The sequence below is a fragment of the Corylus avellana genome, chromosome 2, assembly GCF_965113065.1.
Source record: "Corylus avellana chromosome 2, dhCorAvel1.hap1.2, whole genome shotgun sequence".
NCBI lineage: Eukaryota > Viridiplantae > Streptophyta > Magnoliopsida > Fagales > Betulaceae > Corylus > Corylus avellana.
The window spans coordinates 7,678,094-7,695,674 of NC_142491.1; the positions used below are offsets into that span (position 1 = coordinate 7,678,094).

Sequence of the window (17,581 nt, forward strand, 5' to 3'; positions counted from 1 at the left end):
CATGTTTTTTTCTTATTTGATTTTGTTGAAGGGAGTTCTCGTGTACTTCTTGTCTACTCGGATTGTTTCCCTTCGAAGAACATGAATAACACACAAAGTATAGATTCACACTCCATGTAAACTATTTCAGTGGAGTTTTTCCATTGTAGTCACGACCAACATTCATGGCTTCTGATGATACAGAGGTTATATATTGTTGTGGTGGAATTTGGAGTTGATCAGACATATGGCCAAATTGTCCAAATCAGCTGCAGTATCTGACTCCAATTTTAGGGTTACTATCCTGGTTGAGTTCATTTACATGATATAGATTTTGATTTGTGGATTCATTTGGGAATACATTTTTTCTGTTTACAAAGATCAAAGCCCAACTGTTTGGATCGTGGAGATCATATAGCATGTGATACATATTATATATTAGTTGCCTCTCTTTTACATCTGAATAATTCTTTTTTTTGTTTTTTAAATGAATAAAGGTAGTAAAGAACAATGTGTGCTGCTGAAAACACATAAATCAATTATTGTCTGATATTGTTTTTCTATTTAGAGTTTTTGTTTGGTTGCTCTTATTCTTATTGGTTGGTTCGCTAGGTTTTTCTTTTTGCTTTTCTCAAAGGAGTCTTTTCTTAATCACCTGATGATACAGGTTACCACACCATTGTTGAAATTCATGGCTGAATTTGTGTTAAACAAAGCCCAACGTTTGACTTTCGACTCTTCTTCTCCAAATGGCATACTTCTTTTCCGCGAAGTCAGTAAATTGATTGTTGCTTATGGGTCAAGGATTTTATCTCTTCCCAATGCTGCTGATATATATGCCTTTAAATACAAGGGTATTTGGATTTCCTTAACCATTCTTTCAAGAGGTAAGATTATGGACCTTCTCATTAATTGCTTTGTGGTTTTATCCACTGTGGTGTTGAAGTCTAATCTGGCATGATTTTTGGTCAGGTGACTTTGATTTTGGTGTGGGTATTATTTGCTGTATTTTTTCTTAATCTAAGTACAGACATGTGTTAGTTCCTTTCATAGGTTCTGGCGGCCATTTTTACCATCAACAAAAGTGATTGTACTGAGAACACACCTATTACATTTGTTCTTGGCTATATTGGGCAAAGTCATATAGTTTCTTGCCATTTTTTAACCTTCTGTTTGACATACTTTGGTGTGTGCTCGTGTGGTGTTTGTCTTTTCTTTTATTTTTTAAGATATATATTTGAAGTTTGTTTTTTTGCTGAATTATTAAAGCTCTTTTATATGTATGTAAGCTCTTTTATATGTATTATTTATTGTTCTTGTAACTATTGTATATTGCTGTTAACTTTTGGCAATTGTTAAAATGACAAATATAATGTAAACTTGAGTTGCTATGTAAAAGTTAAATTACACTTAAAAATCACGGCAAAAGAAGCAAGAAAACCAACTAGACAATGTAGTGTGACAAAAATCTCTGAGTGAATCATCTGGAAAAAATCAATAACTTTAAAAATGATTTCAAAACATGTAAATTAATTGTACATTCGATAATGTTTTGATGAGAGAGAACGAATAGTTGGGAATCCTTTTATATTCAAAGGTACTTAAAAAAGGTACATATTGAAAACAAAATTTGAGGTATACCTGTATGAATGGAAATGGACCAATGCTCTAAAAGGAATTTATTTTCTTATATGTTAGAAATTTATCTTTCAGATTTTCAGTTATATTTGATTATTTGTTATTTCTATTATCTGGCACAGTATATGTGAGACTAGTAAGTGCCAATACTGGTGGTTTGGAGCTTATAGTATTAGTTCGTGATGTTTTATTTTTTCTCTTATCACAGATGTCAAATATTCTTTTAATTAATATTTCTTGACAAAAAATGTGTGCTAGAAGCTGATTTTAGTGTCACTGCCAATGACAGCCCTATCTGGAAACTATGTCAACTTTGGTGTTTTTGAACTATATGGGGATAGAGCACTCTCCGATGCACTTGACATTGCTCTTAAGATGACACTATTAATTCCTTTGGCTGATATATTGGCTTTCCGTAAGGTATGTAAACTTTTTTATCTACAAGTTTTGCCGAGTAATCTTATAGTTTAATTGGATGCCAAGTTAATTTTTTCTTTGGAAAGGACAGAAAAAAGGGGGGGAGGGGGAGTGAGTCATATCTACTCTTAGTACTTTTTACTAAGTTTGATGTAGGACTCCAACTCTATAGTAGATTTGATGCAGTATTTCCTATAGCAGTCTCAACTGATTAGGAATTAAGCATTTTAAGAGTGCTTTAGGGAACATGGTGAGGTACATTGGTAAATTCTGCATTTTAAGAGGTACAATGGTAAGGAAACATTTGGCTCCCGGTGAGTACTGGTCTATGGAGAAAATACTGGAGATAAAAAGTAAATATTGCTTTAGGGAGCATGATCAGAATATATATTTAAGTAAAGGTTTGGCTATACATTGTGTTAGAGGCTTGAGTACTGGTTTATGGCGAAGTAAAATATTTAGAAGGTAAACAGACAAAAAAAGAAAAAGAAAAAAAGAAATATGAGAACCTATCATCAAACTAGAGTCCCTAGGCATCACATTTTTTAGGATTAGCTATAATGCACCCCCTGTGTATTCAAGTTTTCTCCTTTTATCTAATGAACTTATTTTACTTGCCAAAAAAAAAACAAAAAAACAAAAGAAGAATCATCCCCAGGCATGACACTGAAGTTTCCTAGGCAACCGAAGAAAAGAGGCAAGACAAATATCTTGCACTTCTCAATTTTAACTAAAATTGACCACGTCCTATAACTAGATAGCCCAGTTAACCTGGTGCTATACCATATTCTACATAGACCTTCGAATTTGTTCAAGCCTTAGAACTGGTCTGATTTTTTTAAAAATAAGTTATTTTAGTTTTTTGCCAGCCGTTAAGAGGCTTGCTTCCTTCAAGATCTAAGGTTCAACACCTCATGGATGTAAACAATCTCTTGGGGCCACATCTTCTAGTGAAAAACCAGCGATTTAACCAATTCCGTATAGGAAAACTTTTAAGGGTGCGGTGCATGGAACCGGAGTTTACTCTGCAGGGATGGGTTTGAAAGGCCCTGCCTTAGAGAGTTTCCCCGACATCAAAAATAAAAAAAATAAAAAAGAAATAAAAACATTTTTATATCATCTTGCCTCAATTGGATAACAGGTCAGCTATTTGTCTTTGATGCTGTAATATTTTCCTAATTTTTGAATTTGCACCTTCGGCTATGCCTTGAGTGCCAACTGTATCAATCATTCTGTACACAAGCCTGCCTATGCCTATGAATTATGAAGCAAATTAGTTGATTTTGTCAATTCTTGAAGTCCTTCCTCCTATTATATTGGTTGGTCCTTTTAATCTCGGTTGTTGACTTTATTGTTTGCATTATTTAATTGCTTTTCTGCCTTTTTTTCTGTTTTTTTTTTGCAGCTGACAAGGGCGTATTTTGCCTTCTTGGAGGTTCTTTTCAACAGCCACATTGTTTTCATATTGAACATGGATACAAACACTTTTAGGCATATAGTAGGATCACTTGAATCTGGTCTTAAAGGTTTGGATACGAATATTTCTTCACAGGTGTGTTTTATGCCTCTATTTTAAGGGTTGGCATTATTCTATTCTTCATTTACTACAACCCTCATTTTCTCACTGCAATATGTTTAACATCTTTTATGAGCATGTAGTCTACAGCTAATCTGTTTCTTATCTAAGCTGGAAACCTTTTGGTATATTTCCTTTTTACTAATTTTACTGATTCAAGCACAAAAATTTACACTTTTCTTTTCAGTGTGCATCTGCTGTTGATAATCTGGCTGCTTTCTATTTCAACAACATTGCTATGGGGGAGGCACCTACTACACCTGCTGCAGTAAACCTTGCTCGTCACATTGTAGAGTGCCCCAATTTGTTTCCAGAAGTAAGGAATTCTATATTTGTGTTACAGAGAGATGGGTTATCCTTTGCAGTTTAAGTGTTTCTTTTGGTCAACTAATTGTTAAGACTTTTCTTCAGGATTGACATAACCCTTTTCCCCCCAGCTTTGTTAGATAAGGCTTAAAACAATATGTTTTGTGCTAATTACCGTTTGATCTCTGCATATCAGCTTAAAAGAGTGACTGAGTGTATGACTGGTTGTCATTGGTCTTGTACTTCCTTATCGTTTACCTGACATAACCCTTGCATTGCTAATTTAGGTTGAATGATAGTCTTACTTATGTTAAGCTAGGGTATTCCAACAAGTTCAAGATTTTGTAGAACTAACTTCACCAATGACCCATAAGCCTAATATTTTATTTTTGGGGTCTTTTTCTATTTTGTTTAGTGATTTCTAACTTAGTCTAGCAGTTGTTTCAAGGTTTAACTATTACTTTGGTCCTCCAGCTTTGATCTTTGTATCAAAGTTGTCCTTGAATATTCAATTATTGTATATTTAATCGTTATAGTTGTTAAATTATCTCAAGGTTACGTTTTTCATCAAATAGAAGAGAGAAATTGCTGATGCAACTCACAAAAATTTTCTGTCATCAATTTCACTGAGGTGGAAACTCATATATAGGGGTGCCTTACATTGTCAACTAGGATGAGAACTATGAAGGGATGGTGTTGGAATCTGTTTGTTGAGCCTTATGAATAAGTACTAAATGCTAGTGGTAAAACATGTATAGCAATAGTGTTGTGCTGATAATAATTGATAGTGTTGTGCTGATAATAAAGGATCTCCTTCCGGATTCTTTGATAGTTCACGTGGAGTGAGGCAAGGCGACCCTCTTTCTCCATTCCTGTTTGTTTTAGTCATGGAGGCCTTCAGCAGGTTGATTGATGCCTCGATAGATAGGGGTCTCATTTCTGGGTTTTCTGTGGGGGCTAGAGAAGCGGATCAGGTAATCGTCTCTCATCTCCTCTTTGCTGATGATACTCTGGTTTTTTGTGGGGCAGACCCTACTCAAGTAAGAAATATTGGTGCCTTACTTGTATCCTTTGAAGCTGTCTCTGCGTTAAAGGTGAACTTGGCCAAATCCGTTCTGGTCCCTGTAGGCACTACGGAAAATGCGGACATGTTGGCTGGTATTTTGGGATGTGGTATAGCTACCATGCCGTTAAAGTATTTGGGTCTCCCTCTGGGGGCCTCGTTCAAGGTCAAGACCATTTGGGAGGATGTGTTGGAGAAATATGTCAGAAGGTTGGCCTCTTAGAAACGATTGTATTTATTTAAGGGGGGGAGGATCACTCTCATTAAGAGCACCTTATCCAATCTCCCCACCTACTTTCTGTCTCTGTTTCCTATTCCGGCATCAGTGGTGAAGCGCATTGAGAAGATTCAACGTGATTTTTTATGGGGTGGGATTGATGAAGAGTTTAAGTTTCATCTGGTCAGTTGGGATAAGGTTTGTTCTCCGATCACTAAGGGAGGTTTAGGCATTCGGAATTTGCGTTTGATGAATCAAGCTTTATTGGGAAAATGGTTGTGGAGATTTGCTCATGAGAAAGAGGCTTGGTGGAGAAAAATCCTAGTGGCAAAGTATGGTGTGGCTTGGGGTGGTTGGTGCTCCAGGGTTCCCAGAGGATCGCATGGGGTAGGGTTATGGAAGCACATTTGTAGGGGGTGGAGGTCGTTCCAAGGCCACATTAGATTTGTCCCAGGTCTTGGGTCCAATATCAGTTTTTGGGAGGATATCTGGTGCGGTGACATGCCTTTCAAGGAGGTTTTTCCGGGACTTTTCAGTATTGCCGCTAATAAGGATGCGTCTATTGTAGACAATAGGGAATGCTCAAATGGCTCTGTTCATCGGAACATTTCCTTCACTCGCAGGGTACATGATTGGGAAGTGGAGGTTTTGGCCTCTTTTTATTCGCTATTGTATTCGCACCCATTTGGTGGGGAAGGGGAGGATAGAATAAGTTGGATTTCTTCTCGGAAAGGTAATTTCGAAGTAAGATCTTATTATAGGATCCTTGCACCTAAAGATCCCACTCCTTTCCCTTGGAAAAGCATTTGGCACACCAAGGCTCCTTCGAAAGTGGCTTTTTTTGCTTGGACGACCGCGCTTGGAAAGATTCTTACTTTGGACAATGTTCGGAAGAGAGGTATTGTGGTGATAAATCGTTGTTGCATGTGTGAATCAGATGGGGAGTCTGTTGATCACCTCTTTCTACACTGTGGGGTGGCGCGTACCTTATGGAACGCCATTTTCATTCGGTTTGGTTTGTGTTGGGTTATGCCGGGTAACGTTAAGGAGATGTTCGATTCTTGGTGGACGGGTGGTAAAACTAGCAGCGCCGTCGTGTGGAAGATGGTACCTCTTTGCCTCATGTGGTGCATTTGGAACGAGAGAAATGCAAGAAGTTTTGAAGACTTGGCTAGGAATTTAGAGGACCTTATGCATTTTTTCTTGTACACTCTCTTTACTTGGACTGCTGGTTGGCTTGCGCCTATAGTAATCAACTTCCAAGATTTTCTTTTTATGTTCTCTTCTTCTGAGTCGCTCTCTTGTATACTCCCGGTGTACTAGGGTTGCGCCCCTCTGCGCCTTTGTTATATATATCTTTATTTATCAAAAAAATAATAATTGATAGACTTCATAAACAATTTTGCTAAAATTTTAGAGTTTTTCATGAACATAGCTGATGATATACTCTTGATAGAAGATTATTGTGGATCTGAATGATTTTTTTTCTCTTTTTTCTGAGCAATACATAGGAAGGGGGAAAGGGGAGATTAAAATATACAACCAGAATTATAATCGACAAAGAGAGGAGAGGATCATGGAATGAATCCAAAAATATTGTGAGAAGCCGACCACTTTGCTGTGTTATGAGCTCTCAAGTTGGCTTTCCTGCTGATTTTTATTGCTTCCCATCGAGTGAAAGTAGAAAAAGATTGAGTCATATCTCTGACAATAGGAGCAATATGCCAATCAGTTATGAGATTTGGATTGTTTATAGCCAAAATGATGATAGTGGAATCCCCTTCGAGGATAAGATGATTAATCCCCATAGAATGAGCAACAATGGATGCTAATAAGGCTGCCTGTGCTCCAATATTGACATTTGTAGTGTCCAGCCTTGCTGTTCTGGCAGCACTAACTCTCCCATTTTCATCACTAATACTTGCTGAGGCAAGTGAAAAAGAATTTCTCACTGCTACATCAAAATTAGGCTTGTAGATACCTGGGGGAGGATCTTTCCAAAGATCAATATAATAGAACTTTTCTCCCCGGCTCATGAGCCTTCAAACCAGATTTGATTTGCTTTAGAAGTGATGTGACATCCAGTTTCTGGGAATTATGAACCACTTGGTCTCTGCTAAACCAGATCAGATCCATGGTTATTATAGCGAAGAGTTGGAACCTCCTGATGTCCTTCTTGGGGATAGCTAAGAATTTCAGGGGGTCCAAGATGACCTTTATCCATTGTGAAATGGGAAAGTCTTCAAAGGCAGCTATGTTTAAGGGCCATTTTGCCTGCTTCCATATTATTCTAAATATATCACATCCCAGAAATATGTGTTGAGTAAAGTAAAGGCCTCGGTCTTGGTGGGGTTTCCATTAGGTTTAAGGTTCAAATCTTCTTAGGTGCAAACAATTCTTTGGAGACAGCCCACCGGCGAAGCTGGAGTATTACCTGATCCGAGTGGAGGAGGCACTTCACATGGGTACGAGGTTTACCTGACAAAGGTGAGTACACGAAGTGGTCCTGCCTTGGAGGGGTTCCTCATTATCAAAAAAAGAAATTAAGTGTTGAGTTCTTTCCAGCTTAAGATTGCAAGAGGACATCACCAATCATCAGAACTGTTAGAATGATTTCAATTGGGCATTGGGAATATCTTGATGTAAAAATTGCACTCTATTTTCTGTTCTAATTTTTTATGAGTCACTTGTATATGATGATTATAGGAATCAAGGTCCATTTATATGTTTTTTCTATTTGAATTTCACCATATATATACGTGTGTTTGTATATGTTGGTGTGTGTGTTGATCTATTTTTCTATCTGCTTATTTGGGGCACTTTTTGAATGTTTAATAACTTATCTTTCTTTTATATATAAAGATATTGAAGACACTCTTTGAGATTGTTTTGTTCGAGGATTGTGGCAACCAATGGAGCCTTAGCAGACCAATGTTGAGCTTAATACTCATCAGTGAGCAGGTGATGCTTTGTAATTTAAGCTTGTGCATTTTCCTTGTTCTTCTGTTTTTTTTTTTTTTCTTTTGTTTTTTCCCCCCTTCGATATATTTGTGTGTGTGTGTATACATATATATATATGCGTGTTTGTGTGTGTGTGTGTGTAGGTTAGGTTCAAGTTGCCCTTGGTGTAACTCACATTATACTATTCTGTAACTTTTCATAAGATTAATTTTTTGTCAAACTTATTGTTGGATCACTATTCTCTATAATGTCATAATGTCCCCAATTTCACTACAATAGGATGTCAGTTTCTAACTAATTCCTAAACTCATTTTCCTAGAATATTTTAAAAATAGTAATTTGAATATTTGTGGATCAGATTGCTTTTAGGATAAGTTTCACTTTTCTATTTTAAACTATAGAACGATATGCAATGTCTCCGCACCCCACTAGACTTTAAACTCTTCCACCAATCAACCCATAAATGTTGAGAATAATCTCAAATTTCCCCCTTTCATTAAAATCTCCCTCATATTTAGCAAGATATTTTGCTCAAAATTTGGGGTTTACTGCTTGATTTTAAAGTTTAGAGCAGACATTACAAAGCATGTAGGTTCTGATCATATTATATTTGGTGAGATAACGGGCATAGGAAAGATATCGAGGCAATGCTAGGATTAGCAAAACCTTGCAAAGTTAGGCCAACTTTGTTGTTGCGTCTGTTATCCAGCCTGATCTTGAAAGGATCAAACATATTATTAATTGATTTTCTGGCAGTTTCATACACCTCATCTCTATTAGATCGGGGTTGTCTTGATCCATATGGTTTAATTTGGACTGGCATAACCTTTTATCAGATTCTTAGTTTCTTTTTAACAGTTTGTAATCTTCTTCATTTCTGACATAACATTCACCTGCAGATATTCACTGATTTGAAAGCTCAGATTATGTCTTCACAGGTTAGTTGTCTCTTTGTCTGTTTAATAATAGTGAAGAGAAATGCAAAATAAACTTTGAAGGTTATGTAAGATAAAAAATGAATATCGTCCTGTAGCCAATTGTTCTTCTAGTTGCATACTACAAGTATCAGAAGAAAGTATACATTCGGTGACCGTTAAAATTAAGTATTCCTTTTTTGCATCATCTTGCAGCCCGCAGATCAACATCAACGCCTCTCCTTGTGTTTCGACAAATTAATGGTAGATGTTACTCGAAGCTTGGATTCAAAGAACAGGGATAAATTCACACAGAATCTTACCACATTCAGGCATGAATTTCGAGTCAAATAGATCCAACTTCTGTGAAGCAAATACTTGCTTGGAAACTGAAATTATACGTGAAAGACGATTCTTCAACGAATCCACAACTCTACTTGATCACGGAATCTACTATCATTAGAGAAAATGCTTTGCGTTTACATCAGTTTCTCAATCTTCTCTTAAATGAAAGCGCAGCCGATTTTTGAAGTTCATGGGATTGTGGAGTGGGAAAAGTTTGATACGAATCTTTGATAGTGTTACTGTATAGCTGTACTTGTCCTTGAATAGTAGAGATTGCTGTAGCATTAAGGGGATCTAATGGTTGGTGGATTACATTTGTTTTGGAGTGGCTGATGCTGGTTTTAGAAGATCAATTCTTTTTAGGACAAAAAAAAGGATGTAAATCATTGATCAGGTGTTTCTGTAAATTAGTCTGTTGTATTCTTTGTACTGTTGATAATAGAAGAAAAGAAAAATCACGTTATTGCTCTTACTTTCCTCTGCTTTATTTATAACTTGGGAATTGTTCTCAAAAGCTTTTTAATGTCCATGAGCTTTCTGAGAATTTTGCAGGTTGCGAGGACTACGACCTCACCAGAGTTCTGGCCCTAATCCTCATCATAGAGAGAATTCGTTTTTTCTTTGCTTTTTTTCAATAAACACAAGCTTTTTAATGTCTTTCACGAATGAATTGTATGATTATATGAATCCTTATTAACGGGTGTGTTGATATCATATTATATATTTGGCTTTCTTCCTCTGTTCTACGACAATTTGTGTGTTGATATCATATCATCAATCATAATACCTCCCAAAACACAGAAAATAATCCTCTCCATTTCAAATCTCCTCATCCCCAGAACACAGGATATGGCAATGATGGTGGAGAAGCTTCCAAAACAAATATTTTTCTAATTTCCAAAAAAAAAAATATTGATCATTGAGACATTGAACACGCTGAAATCTGATTTGTGTACTTCCCGTGAGGTTGCTCTCAACAGTATCTGCTTAGTAAAAATCAGACTAGTCGAGTTTGGAAATTCAATGTTTGGCTCAGCTCGTCTCGATTACGGTCCGAACCTACATGGGTAGAGAGAGAGATACAAAACTTGCTCCAACGAATTGAGGTCGGTGAAACCAGGCAGGCAAACATTCATTGCAACCTCTCCATACCGGACATATCTTCCTCTAGTGATGCTACACCTTCCACCGTTTCATCCGAATTAAATAAATTTTGGCAGTCTGGAGTAATACTATATATAACCCATCCTTTAAAGCCTATGTGGCGCACTGGCGTTGTCTTCTGGAATAATGTTATACATATCCCATCCTTCAAAGCCTATGTGGCGTAGTCTTCCATAGTAGTGGATGGATATTTGTTTTTTTTTATTGAGAGGATCATACTACATAAGTTTTCGAGATGGGGAAGGAGGGTGATGATAAATAGAATTACCTAGTAGCCCTTCCATATTTACTAAAGGAAAAAACATTCCATCTTGATGAATGATGGGATGTCGCATTACTCATATTTCTTGGCTTTCGTATACAGTAGTATTTTTGTTTTGTTTTTTTATCTTGTTTAAAAATAAATAAATTAATAAGGTCATTTTTATGTTTTTGTTGATTTTGAGTATATTGACAATTTTTTATAGTTTGAAAGAGTATTTGATCCAATCAATATTTTGAAGGATATTAACAATAAAGTTGGTAGTATGTTGTATATAACATATACCATTACTCTTTCTAAGTATCAATGTGAGTTGGATTTGTTGGTATTCTTGCTATATTGTTCGAGTTAATTATGAATACCCCTTATATATGTAGGGGTGCCTTACTTTTTTAATATAATATATATATAATGTGAGTGAAACTAATTTCGAGAGGATATGACCAGTTTTAAAGTAGTTAGATGCGAAAAAAGCGAAAGAATAATTTTTTTATTTTTTTATTTTATGGTAATTATGAATTTGTGGTCACCAATAAAAGTGGGTAAAAGTGTTTTTAGGAGAAAATGGACAACAACAACAAAAAAAAAAAACTATTTAGAAAGGAAAAGACAAAAAGGGGCATTTGGAGCTTTTTGTAAATATAACATAACGTGAAGGCTTTGTTGCAAAATCAGGATAAAATAATTGAACTGGGGGCATCCACGTACCATACATATTTGCTACTTCCCGGATGATCTCCTTATTCAGCAGATCACAAAATCAACGCGAAGAAGAAGGACAAGAAGAAGAAGAAAACAGCGTCGTCGTTTAGGGCTTCGATTCTCAGGGCTTCAATCCAAATTCCAGGTCTCTCTCTTCATTTTCATAGCTTTGTTTCCCGTTCTTAATCTCAAAAGAACCTTTGAGTGCGACAGCAAATTTATTCATGTTTGTTGAGCTGGACCCTTACGAACTGAACTATTTGTGGAAGATAAGGAAGTAGATCGCTAGATTGAGAATGAATGAATGATTGAACGAAAGGCACATTTGTGACTGTTATTTTTGGGTTGAATTTTGAAGTTATGCTTAAAAAAGTGATAACATGACCTCAAATGTAATCTTTACGCGTAGGCTTTATTTTTGGGTTTGGGTAATTCGAGAACTGGAATTGCATTTGTGGTGTTGGGTCGGTTGCAATTGCGCAGTTTCTTTCAATCTTGAACTTTGAATGTGTTGGTAAAGGTGGATTTGATGAGGGAATGAATTATATTTGTTTTTCTGCGTGGTAGGAAGGCACTATGCTGGTGATAGGATATTGAAATATGATGTATTAATGGGTAGATTTGTCTAGCCGCTTCTTTGATGTTATGTGTTTGTGCAGGACCTCTTTCGAGGATCATTATTGATCTTTAAAGACTTTTTTTGGTGTTATGTTTCTGAGACAGGGTGTTGACCAAGATGAAACCTGTTTGTCCTTTTGTCAAAGCTGCTCGTCCTGACGAGACGACTTCGAAACCTGCTTGTCCTTTTGTCAAAGCTGCTCGTCCTGATGAGACGAATTCAAAAAAACCGGGTGAAAATCTTTGTAAATATCAGCAAGAGACTGAGAGCAAGACTAAGAAGGATACTGGTGACTCTGCCACAGTTCCTTCAAAGTGCCCATTTGGATATGATTCAGAAACGTTTAAGCTAGGCCCTTTCAGCTGTATCATCTGCCAAGCACTTCTTTTTGAAAGTAGTAAATGTGTGCCTTGTTCTCATGTATATTGCAAGTAAGCTAAATATGGGAATTCCTGTTTTAGATTTCTTTTCCCTTATTGATACTTATATCATAATCCATCTCTTTGTCCCTTTCTGATATATATATATATATTTTTATTTTGCAAAAAAAAAAAAAAAAAACTCAAATTAGAGCATGTATATTACGCTTTAAGGACTGCCCAATATGTGGAGCTGATATTGAGAAGATAGAAGCTGATTCAAAACTTCAGGACATGGTTGATCGCTTCATTGAAGGTCATGCTAGAATCAAAAGGTCTCATTCTAATATAGACAAAGAGGAAGAAGTTGGTGAGAAGAAACAAGTCATATATGCAGATGTGTCTTTGGAGAGAGGTGCTTTCTTGGTGCAACACGCCATGAGGGTGAGTATGTCTTGCTTTCGTATTGTTGCTAAGTTCGAGCAACAATCTATTGAAGTATAATAGTATGACTTGATTTTTCATTTTGGGAAATATCTGATACTTTTGTAGAAAGGAAGTTCTTTCACTTCAAAACCCGAACAATGTTTAATAGTATTCATTATTCGAAACTATCTTTGGACTGATGGATTTTCATTTGTAGGCATTCCGAGCCCAGAATGTAGAAAGTGCCAAATCAAGACTCAATCTATGTGCCGAAGACATTCGAGAACAGTTAGAAAGAATGGGCAACACATCAGATTTGTGTTCACAGCTTGGAGCAGTTCTGGGTATGCTTGGTGACTGCTGGTTCGTCCTTGGTCTTTATCTTCCTTTTAGTTCTTCATGTAATTTTTTTTGCTGCTATGTGTTTGCATTATGGTGCTTTTTTTAAGGATACTTTGCCTTTTTATATAAAGTTTACCTGCACCATGGAAAGTGCTTGAGAATGATGACGATGAGATGTTTTGGACAAGGGTGAAATTTTTAATTATTTGTCCTTTGAGGTGGCTAAGTAGCTTAGGAACTGATATATATACAAAATACATCTTAAATGACTGATTTCAGCTTGGCTGGATATTGAAAATTTCCTGCCTGTTACATAAGTGCTAACAGAGGGGGTGATTTCTAAACGCGTGGAAGTTTAGGGTTGTTTATTTTTAAGTTTCCCTTTTTTTTTTTTCTTTTCTTTTTTGTATGTTTCTCTCTCTCTCTCTCTCTAATGATTTGAGGGCTGGGTGACACCCCAGCCAAGGGGTTTTTTCATTCTATTTATGTTATCTAGTTGATGGAAAGCACTAACAAATGCCTTGATTCCTAATGTGTTTGTTGGGGTAATATTATTTTAACGCATCATCTTTATTGCAGTCGTGCACTGGGAGAGGCCAGCTCTGCCGTCACTTATTTTGAGGAGAGTGTTGAATTTCTATCAAAATTGCCAATGGATGATCTAGAGGTTATATCATCTTAACCTTTATTATGTAATAATGGCATTATATTTTTCATTTAACTATGCTTGTGCTGACTATTGTTGACCTCTTTGTTGTCTTGTTATTTTTCCCTCCACAGATTACACATACACTTTCTGTTTCACTTAATAAAATTGGAGATCTGAAATATTATGATGGAGAACTACAAGCTGCAAGGTGTTATTATTTTCGGTCTCTAAATGTTCGTCGTGATGCCATCAAGCATCATTCAGATGTTTCATCCCAGGTCAGCAACCAATATTCGCCTATCTCAGTTATTATCATTTACAATGTTTAGTTTGAATTCAGTTACGAAGATAATTGTGAACTTAATGTCTTGTCAAGTTACGGAGACATGAAATTCAAATTTGGGTTAGTTTTCATCAATGTATTAGCTCTGGATGGACTGGTTCTTCAGATCAGAAGTATCAGATTGGACCATAACTGTACGTTGTCAATTATATTTGACAAGACTAGGTGCTGCATGTCTTAGATATATTTCATGGATTGACTTGGCTTCAATCAAGCACCCAGTTGGGGTCTACTGAGATTCTAGCAAGGTTGCATATTATGAGATCTTCGCGTCTAGCTTTTTAATATATTGATCTAAACTAGTGGTCAGAAGTAAAAAGACTGCAGTTTATCTAATGAGAGTTTGTTTACTGAAGAAAGTTATTAATTGTTGAAAGCAATAGTTGACCTGCTGATGTGGAAAACTATTAGTTTCGTTGGGATATTGTTATAGATGCTTTTGGTCATAGGCAAAAATACTGCAGAGATTTTGTTGAATGGAGTCCTTTGACTTAAAATAGGTAGCTTTTGAGTTTGGTCCCTGAAGAAAGGCTTCGCCTTTCACATATTTATTCATTTGCTAACATTTTCACATTTTTATTGGTCAGTTGGTGCTTGGTTTGTACAGGCTGGTAAACAAGAGGCAGGTTTCTGGTGGAATAATCAATTGCTTGAGTCCTTTTGGAAGTTGTGCAATCTAGTTGTAGACAAGTGTAGGTTAAGTTTTTCCATCTTCCTCAAACAAGTAGATGAGTCGTGATGTTAGGGCTGTTGTTAATGCAAGTTTTTGAATTATTATTGACAAAGTTGATAGAGGATATGAATTATATCCATATTTGGAGTCCAAAATAATAATTCGGTTATATGGTGTTGTTTCAGAAACAAACACGCATATAAGATAAGCTAGCCTGTGTTATCACTTCAATTTTGCAGCAGGATCTAGAAGAGATCCTACATGCATACGCGGACACAAACACACGCAAATAGAAGCCTGGACACATAATTTCACTGTCCACCACACACCTAGTATTGTGATGTCTAAATAAATTGATAACTGAAACACACATGGGCATGTAACATACTCAGACTGAATATTTTCTCCCACCTACTAGCGAGGACATTACACAACTAAGCCTTGATTCTAGGGGTGCAAACTCACCCATCGGGTCAGAATAGAGTATTTCCAAGTGCCAATCTGAGGGGGGTTGAAAGTTAAATTTTCAGATCAAACCACCCGTTGAGCCAGCTCTTGTTGAACTGTACCTACACCTATTGGTGACATGGTTGGTCAGAGTAGAGCTGTGCGGAGATCAATTTGGTTAGTTGAATGTCAAGCGGTTTTATTATATGCTTTGTTACGGGAACTTTTTTTTCTTTTTTTTTGATTTATAGTGGGTCTTGCATATATTTGATGTGGTACGGTTCACTTTTGCACTTGGTAGCTATTGGCTTACAAATTTTTTATTTTTATTTTTGATCTTGCTGGATCTAAATAGATTGAGTTCCATCTTTGGAATTGTACTGCTTTCTGCATGGATATGGGATGTTTTATAGCTTCATGGTGGTGTCTTGGAAATATACATCGACAATGACTGCAAGAGTCATTCTGATAATTAGGTTAATTGAGGAACTGCAGAAGTCTGACTGAACAGAAAACAGGGACTGCAGAAGGGAATGGTTGGCAACTCATTTTACAGGGAGGGTGCTATGAAGATACTCCTGTGGCATATAAGTATCTAACGACTATTGGGTCCAACGTCATTAGTCAAGGTGGATATTATTGTGCTCGTATATTCTCTATAGGTTGCTGGAGCTGGATGGTTTGGTCCTGAGACCTCCAAATTGGGTTTCGAGTTTGTTTATGGAACAGAAGACTAATGCAACTAATTAGTTATTTGCATGTGGGTTTTAGCAAAAGTAACACCTACACGTCCTTAATGGCTTTTGATTTAAAGTTAAGATATATGAGGTTCTATACTTCCAAGGAACAACTGAGAAAAGTTGATATGAGAAACAATTGTGTTTGAAGAACACTTAACGGAAGAGGTTGTTCAAGATCTAGTAAATACAAGCAATAGAATATTATTAGAAGTCGATAATGATTTGGGTTCACCTTTGTTTCGATGTGATCTTTTCGCCTGGTAGAGTAATAAACCTTCTGTTGATATGCACACATAGATATATATGTACATACCTACATACTGTATAAAGTATGTATTTATATGTGCATATATTCTTATTGTGCTCTTCAGTGCATTGTGTTCGGTATTTAAAGATACAGTTATAATTCTAGAATAAAGGGAAAGTATATTAGCAGTTTGTTTCATGTTGAACACTTTTAACCATATTTATTCTTCGCAAGTTTACTATAAAGTATTGCAGTTTCCGACATTCGATCCATGCAATTTTGTAAATCTTGCTTGTTATGATTACAGATTCTAGATGTTGCTGTTTCTCTCGCAAAAGTTGCAGATGTGGACAGGAGCCTAGGAAATGAGGATGTGGCCGTAGATGGATTTCGAGAAGCTGTAAAACTGTTGGAATCTTTGGAATTGAAATCTGAAGATACTGGTCTTGGGCAACGGGTAAGGGTCCCCTGCCTTGTCATATAAAAGTCTGGATCCTGAAAAAGTGATTTAAATATATTGTTTGTTTCCACTTGCAGCGCCTTTCTGTGCTTGAATTCCTCAAAAGCCAACTCGCAGAGAAACAACCCGATACAACTCAATGAGGTTATGTTCAGCCTTGTATCTGTATCTCCCTGAGCTTGTATATGTTGGACTAAATAAGCCCAGTTTAGCGAAGGCATTCCCCTGAAGATTTAGAGCTTTCAGGGTCGTAGAGATTTCAAGAATTCCTAAAGCACAGTGGCTGGTGATCAGTTGCTTCATTCTGTTGCAGGGAGTACCTCCTTCAGTCGGTATTAATCAGTTGCATTGCAGATGTCCTTTCTCTTATGAAGAGTGGTTTGTGTGTCTGGATCAGTTCTTAATTGGCTCTGAAGTGCTTCCTGCTGGTTCTAGCTTCCTCTTCTTGGAACCCCCTGATGACCAGACAAACAACCATTTACGTCACTTTTTCTCTCTTTTTTAAGGACAATTTACCTAGTCTTCCCTAAGATGTTGTAAGAGAGTGGCGATTGTAAGTTTCAGTGTGTAATTCTTTCCAATAAACTCAAAACATAAACTAGATGTATATAGTATCTTTTTGAACTTGGGAACAGCTATTCTACATGAAGGTACAACTTATTAGTTTCAAATATTGATATATAGCCCCAACACTTAATTGTCGCCGTTAAGAATCTAAGATGGTATAATTCC

At 36.5% G+C, this 17,581-nt stretch overlaps 2 protein-coding genes across 3 annotated transcripts in view; both read left to right on the plus strand.

Moving 5' to 3' along the window:
- The window catches only part of LOC132177969 (ARM repeat superfamily protein), a 39,382-nt gene extending 29,493 nt beyond the window's left edge, over nucleotides 1–9,889 (plus strand). For both annotated transcript variants that reach the window (XM_059590439.2, XM_059590445.2), the window contains exons 23-29: nucleotides 647–866; nucleotides 1,907–2,037; nucleotides 3,440–3,586; nucleotides 3,798–3,926; nucleotides 8,059–8,157; nucleotides 9,057–9,095; nucleotides 9,288–9,889. In XM_059590439.2, the coding sequence (XP_059446422.1) occupies nucleotides 647–866; nucleotides 1,907–2,037; nucleotides 3,440–3,586; nucleotides 3,798–3,926; nucleotides 8,059–8,157; nucleotides 9,057–9,095; nucleotides 9,288–9,425 (903 nt within the window). In that variant the 3' untranslated portion in view covers nucleotides 9,426–9,889. The remainder of the gene's footprint in view (nucleotides 1–646; nucleotides 867–1,906; nucleotides 2,038–3,439; nucleotides 3,587–3,797; nucleotides 3,927–8,058; nucleotides 8,158–9,056; nucleotides 9,096–9,287) is intronic.
- Nucleotides 9,890–11,555: 1,666 nt separating this feature from the next.
- On the plus strand, nucleotides 11,556–17,483 carry LOC132161968 (zinc ion binding protein). Its single transcript, XM_059572200.2, has 8 exons — nucleotides 11,556–11,689; nucleotides 12,268–12,594; nucleotides 12,735–12,966; nucleotides 13,166–13,311; nucleotides 13,870–13,957; nucleotides 14,071–14,217; nucleotides 16,697–16,846; nucleotides 16,927–17,483. Exons 2-8 carry the CDS (start codon nucleotides 12,281–12,283, stop codon nucleotides 16,990–16,992), a joined length of 1,143 nt encoding a protein of 380 aa, XP_059428183.2. The 5' UTR covers nucleotides 11,556–11,689; nucleotides 12,268–12,280; the 3' UTR covers nucleotides 16,993–17,483.
- The last annotated feature ends 98 nt before the right edge of the window (nucleotides 17,484–17,581 follow it).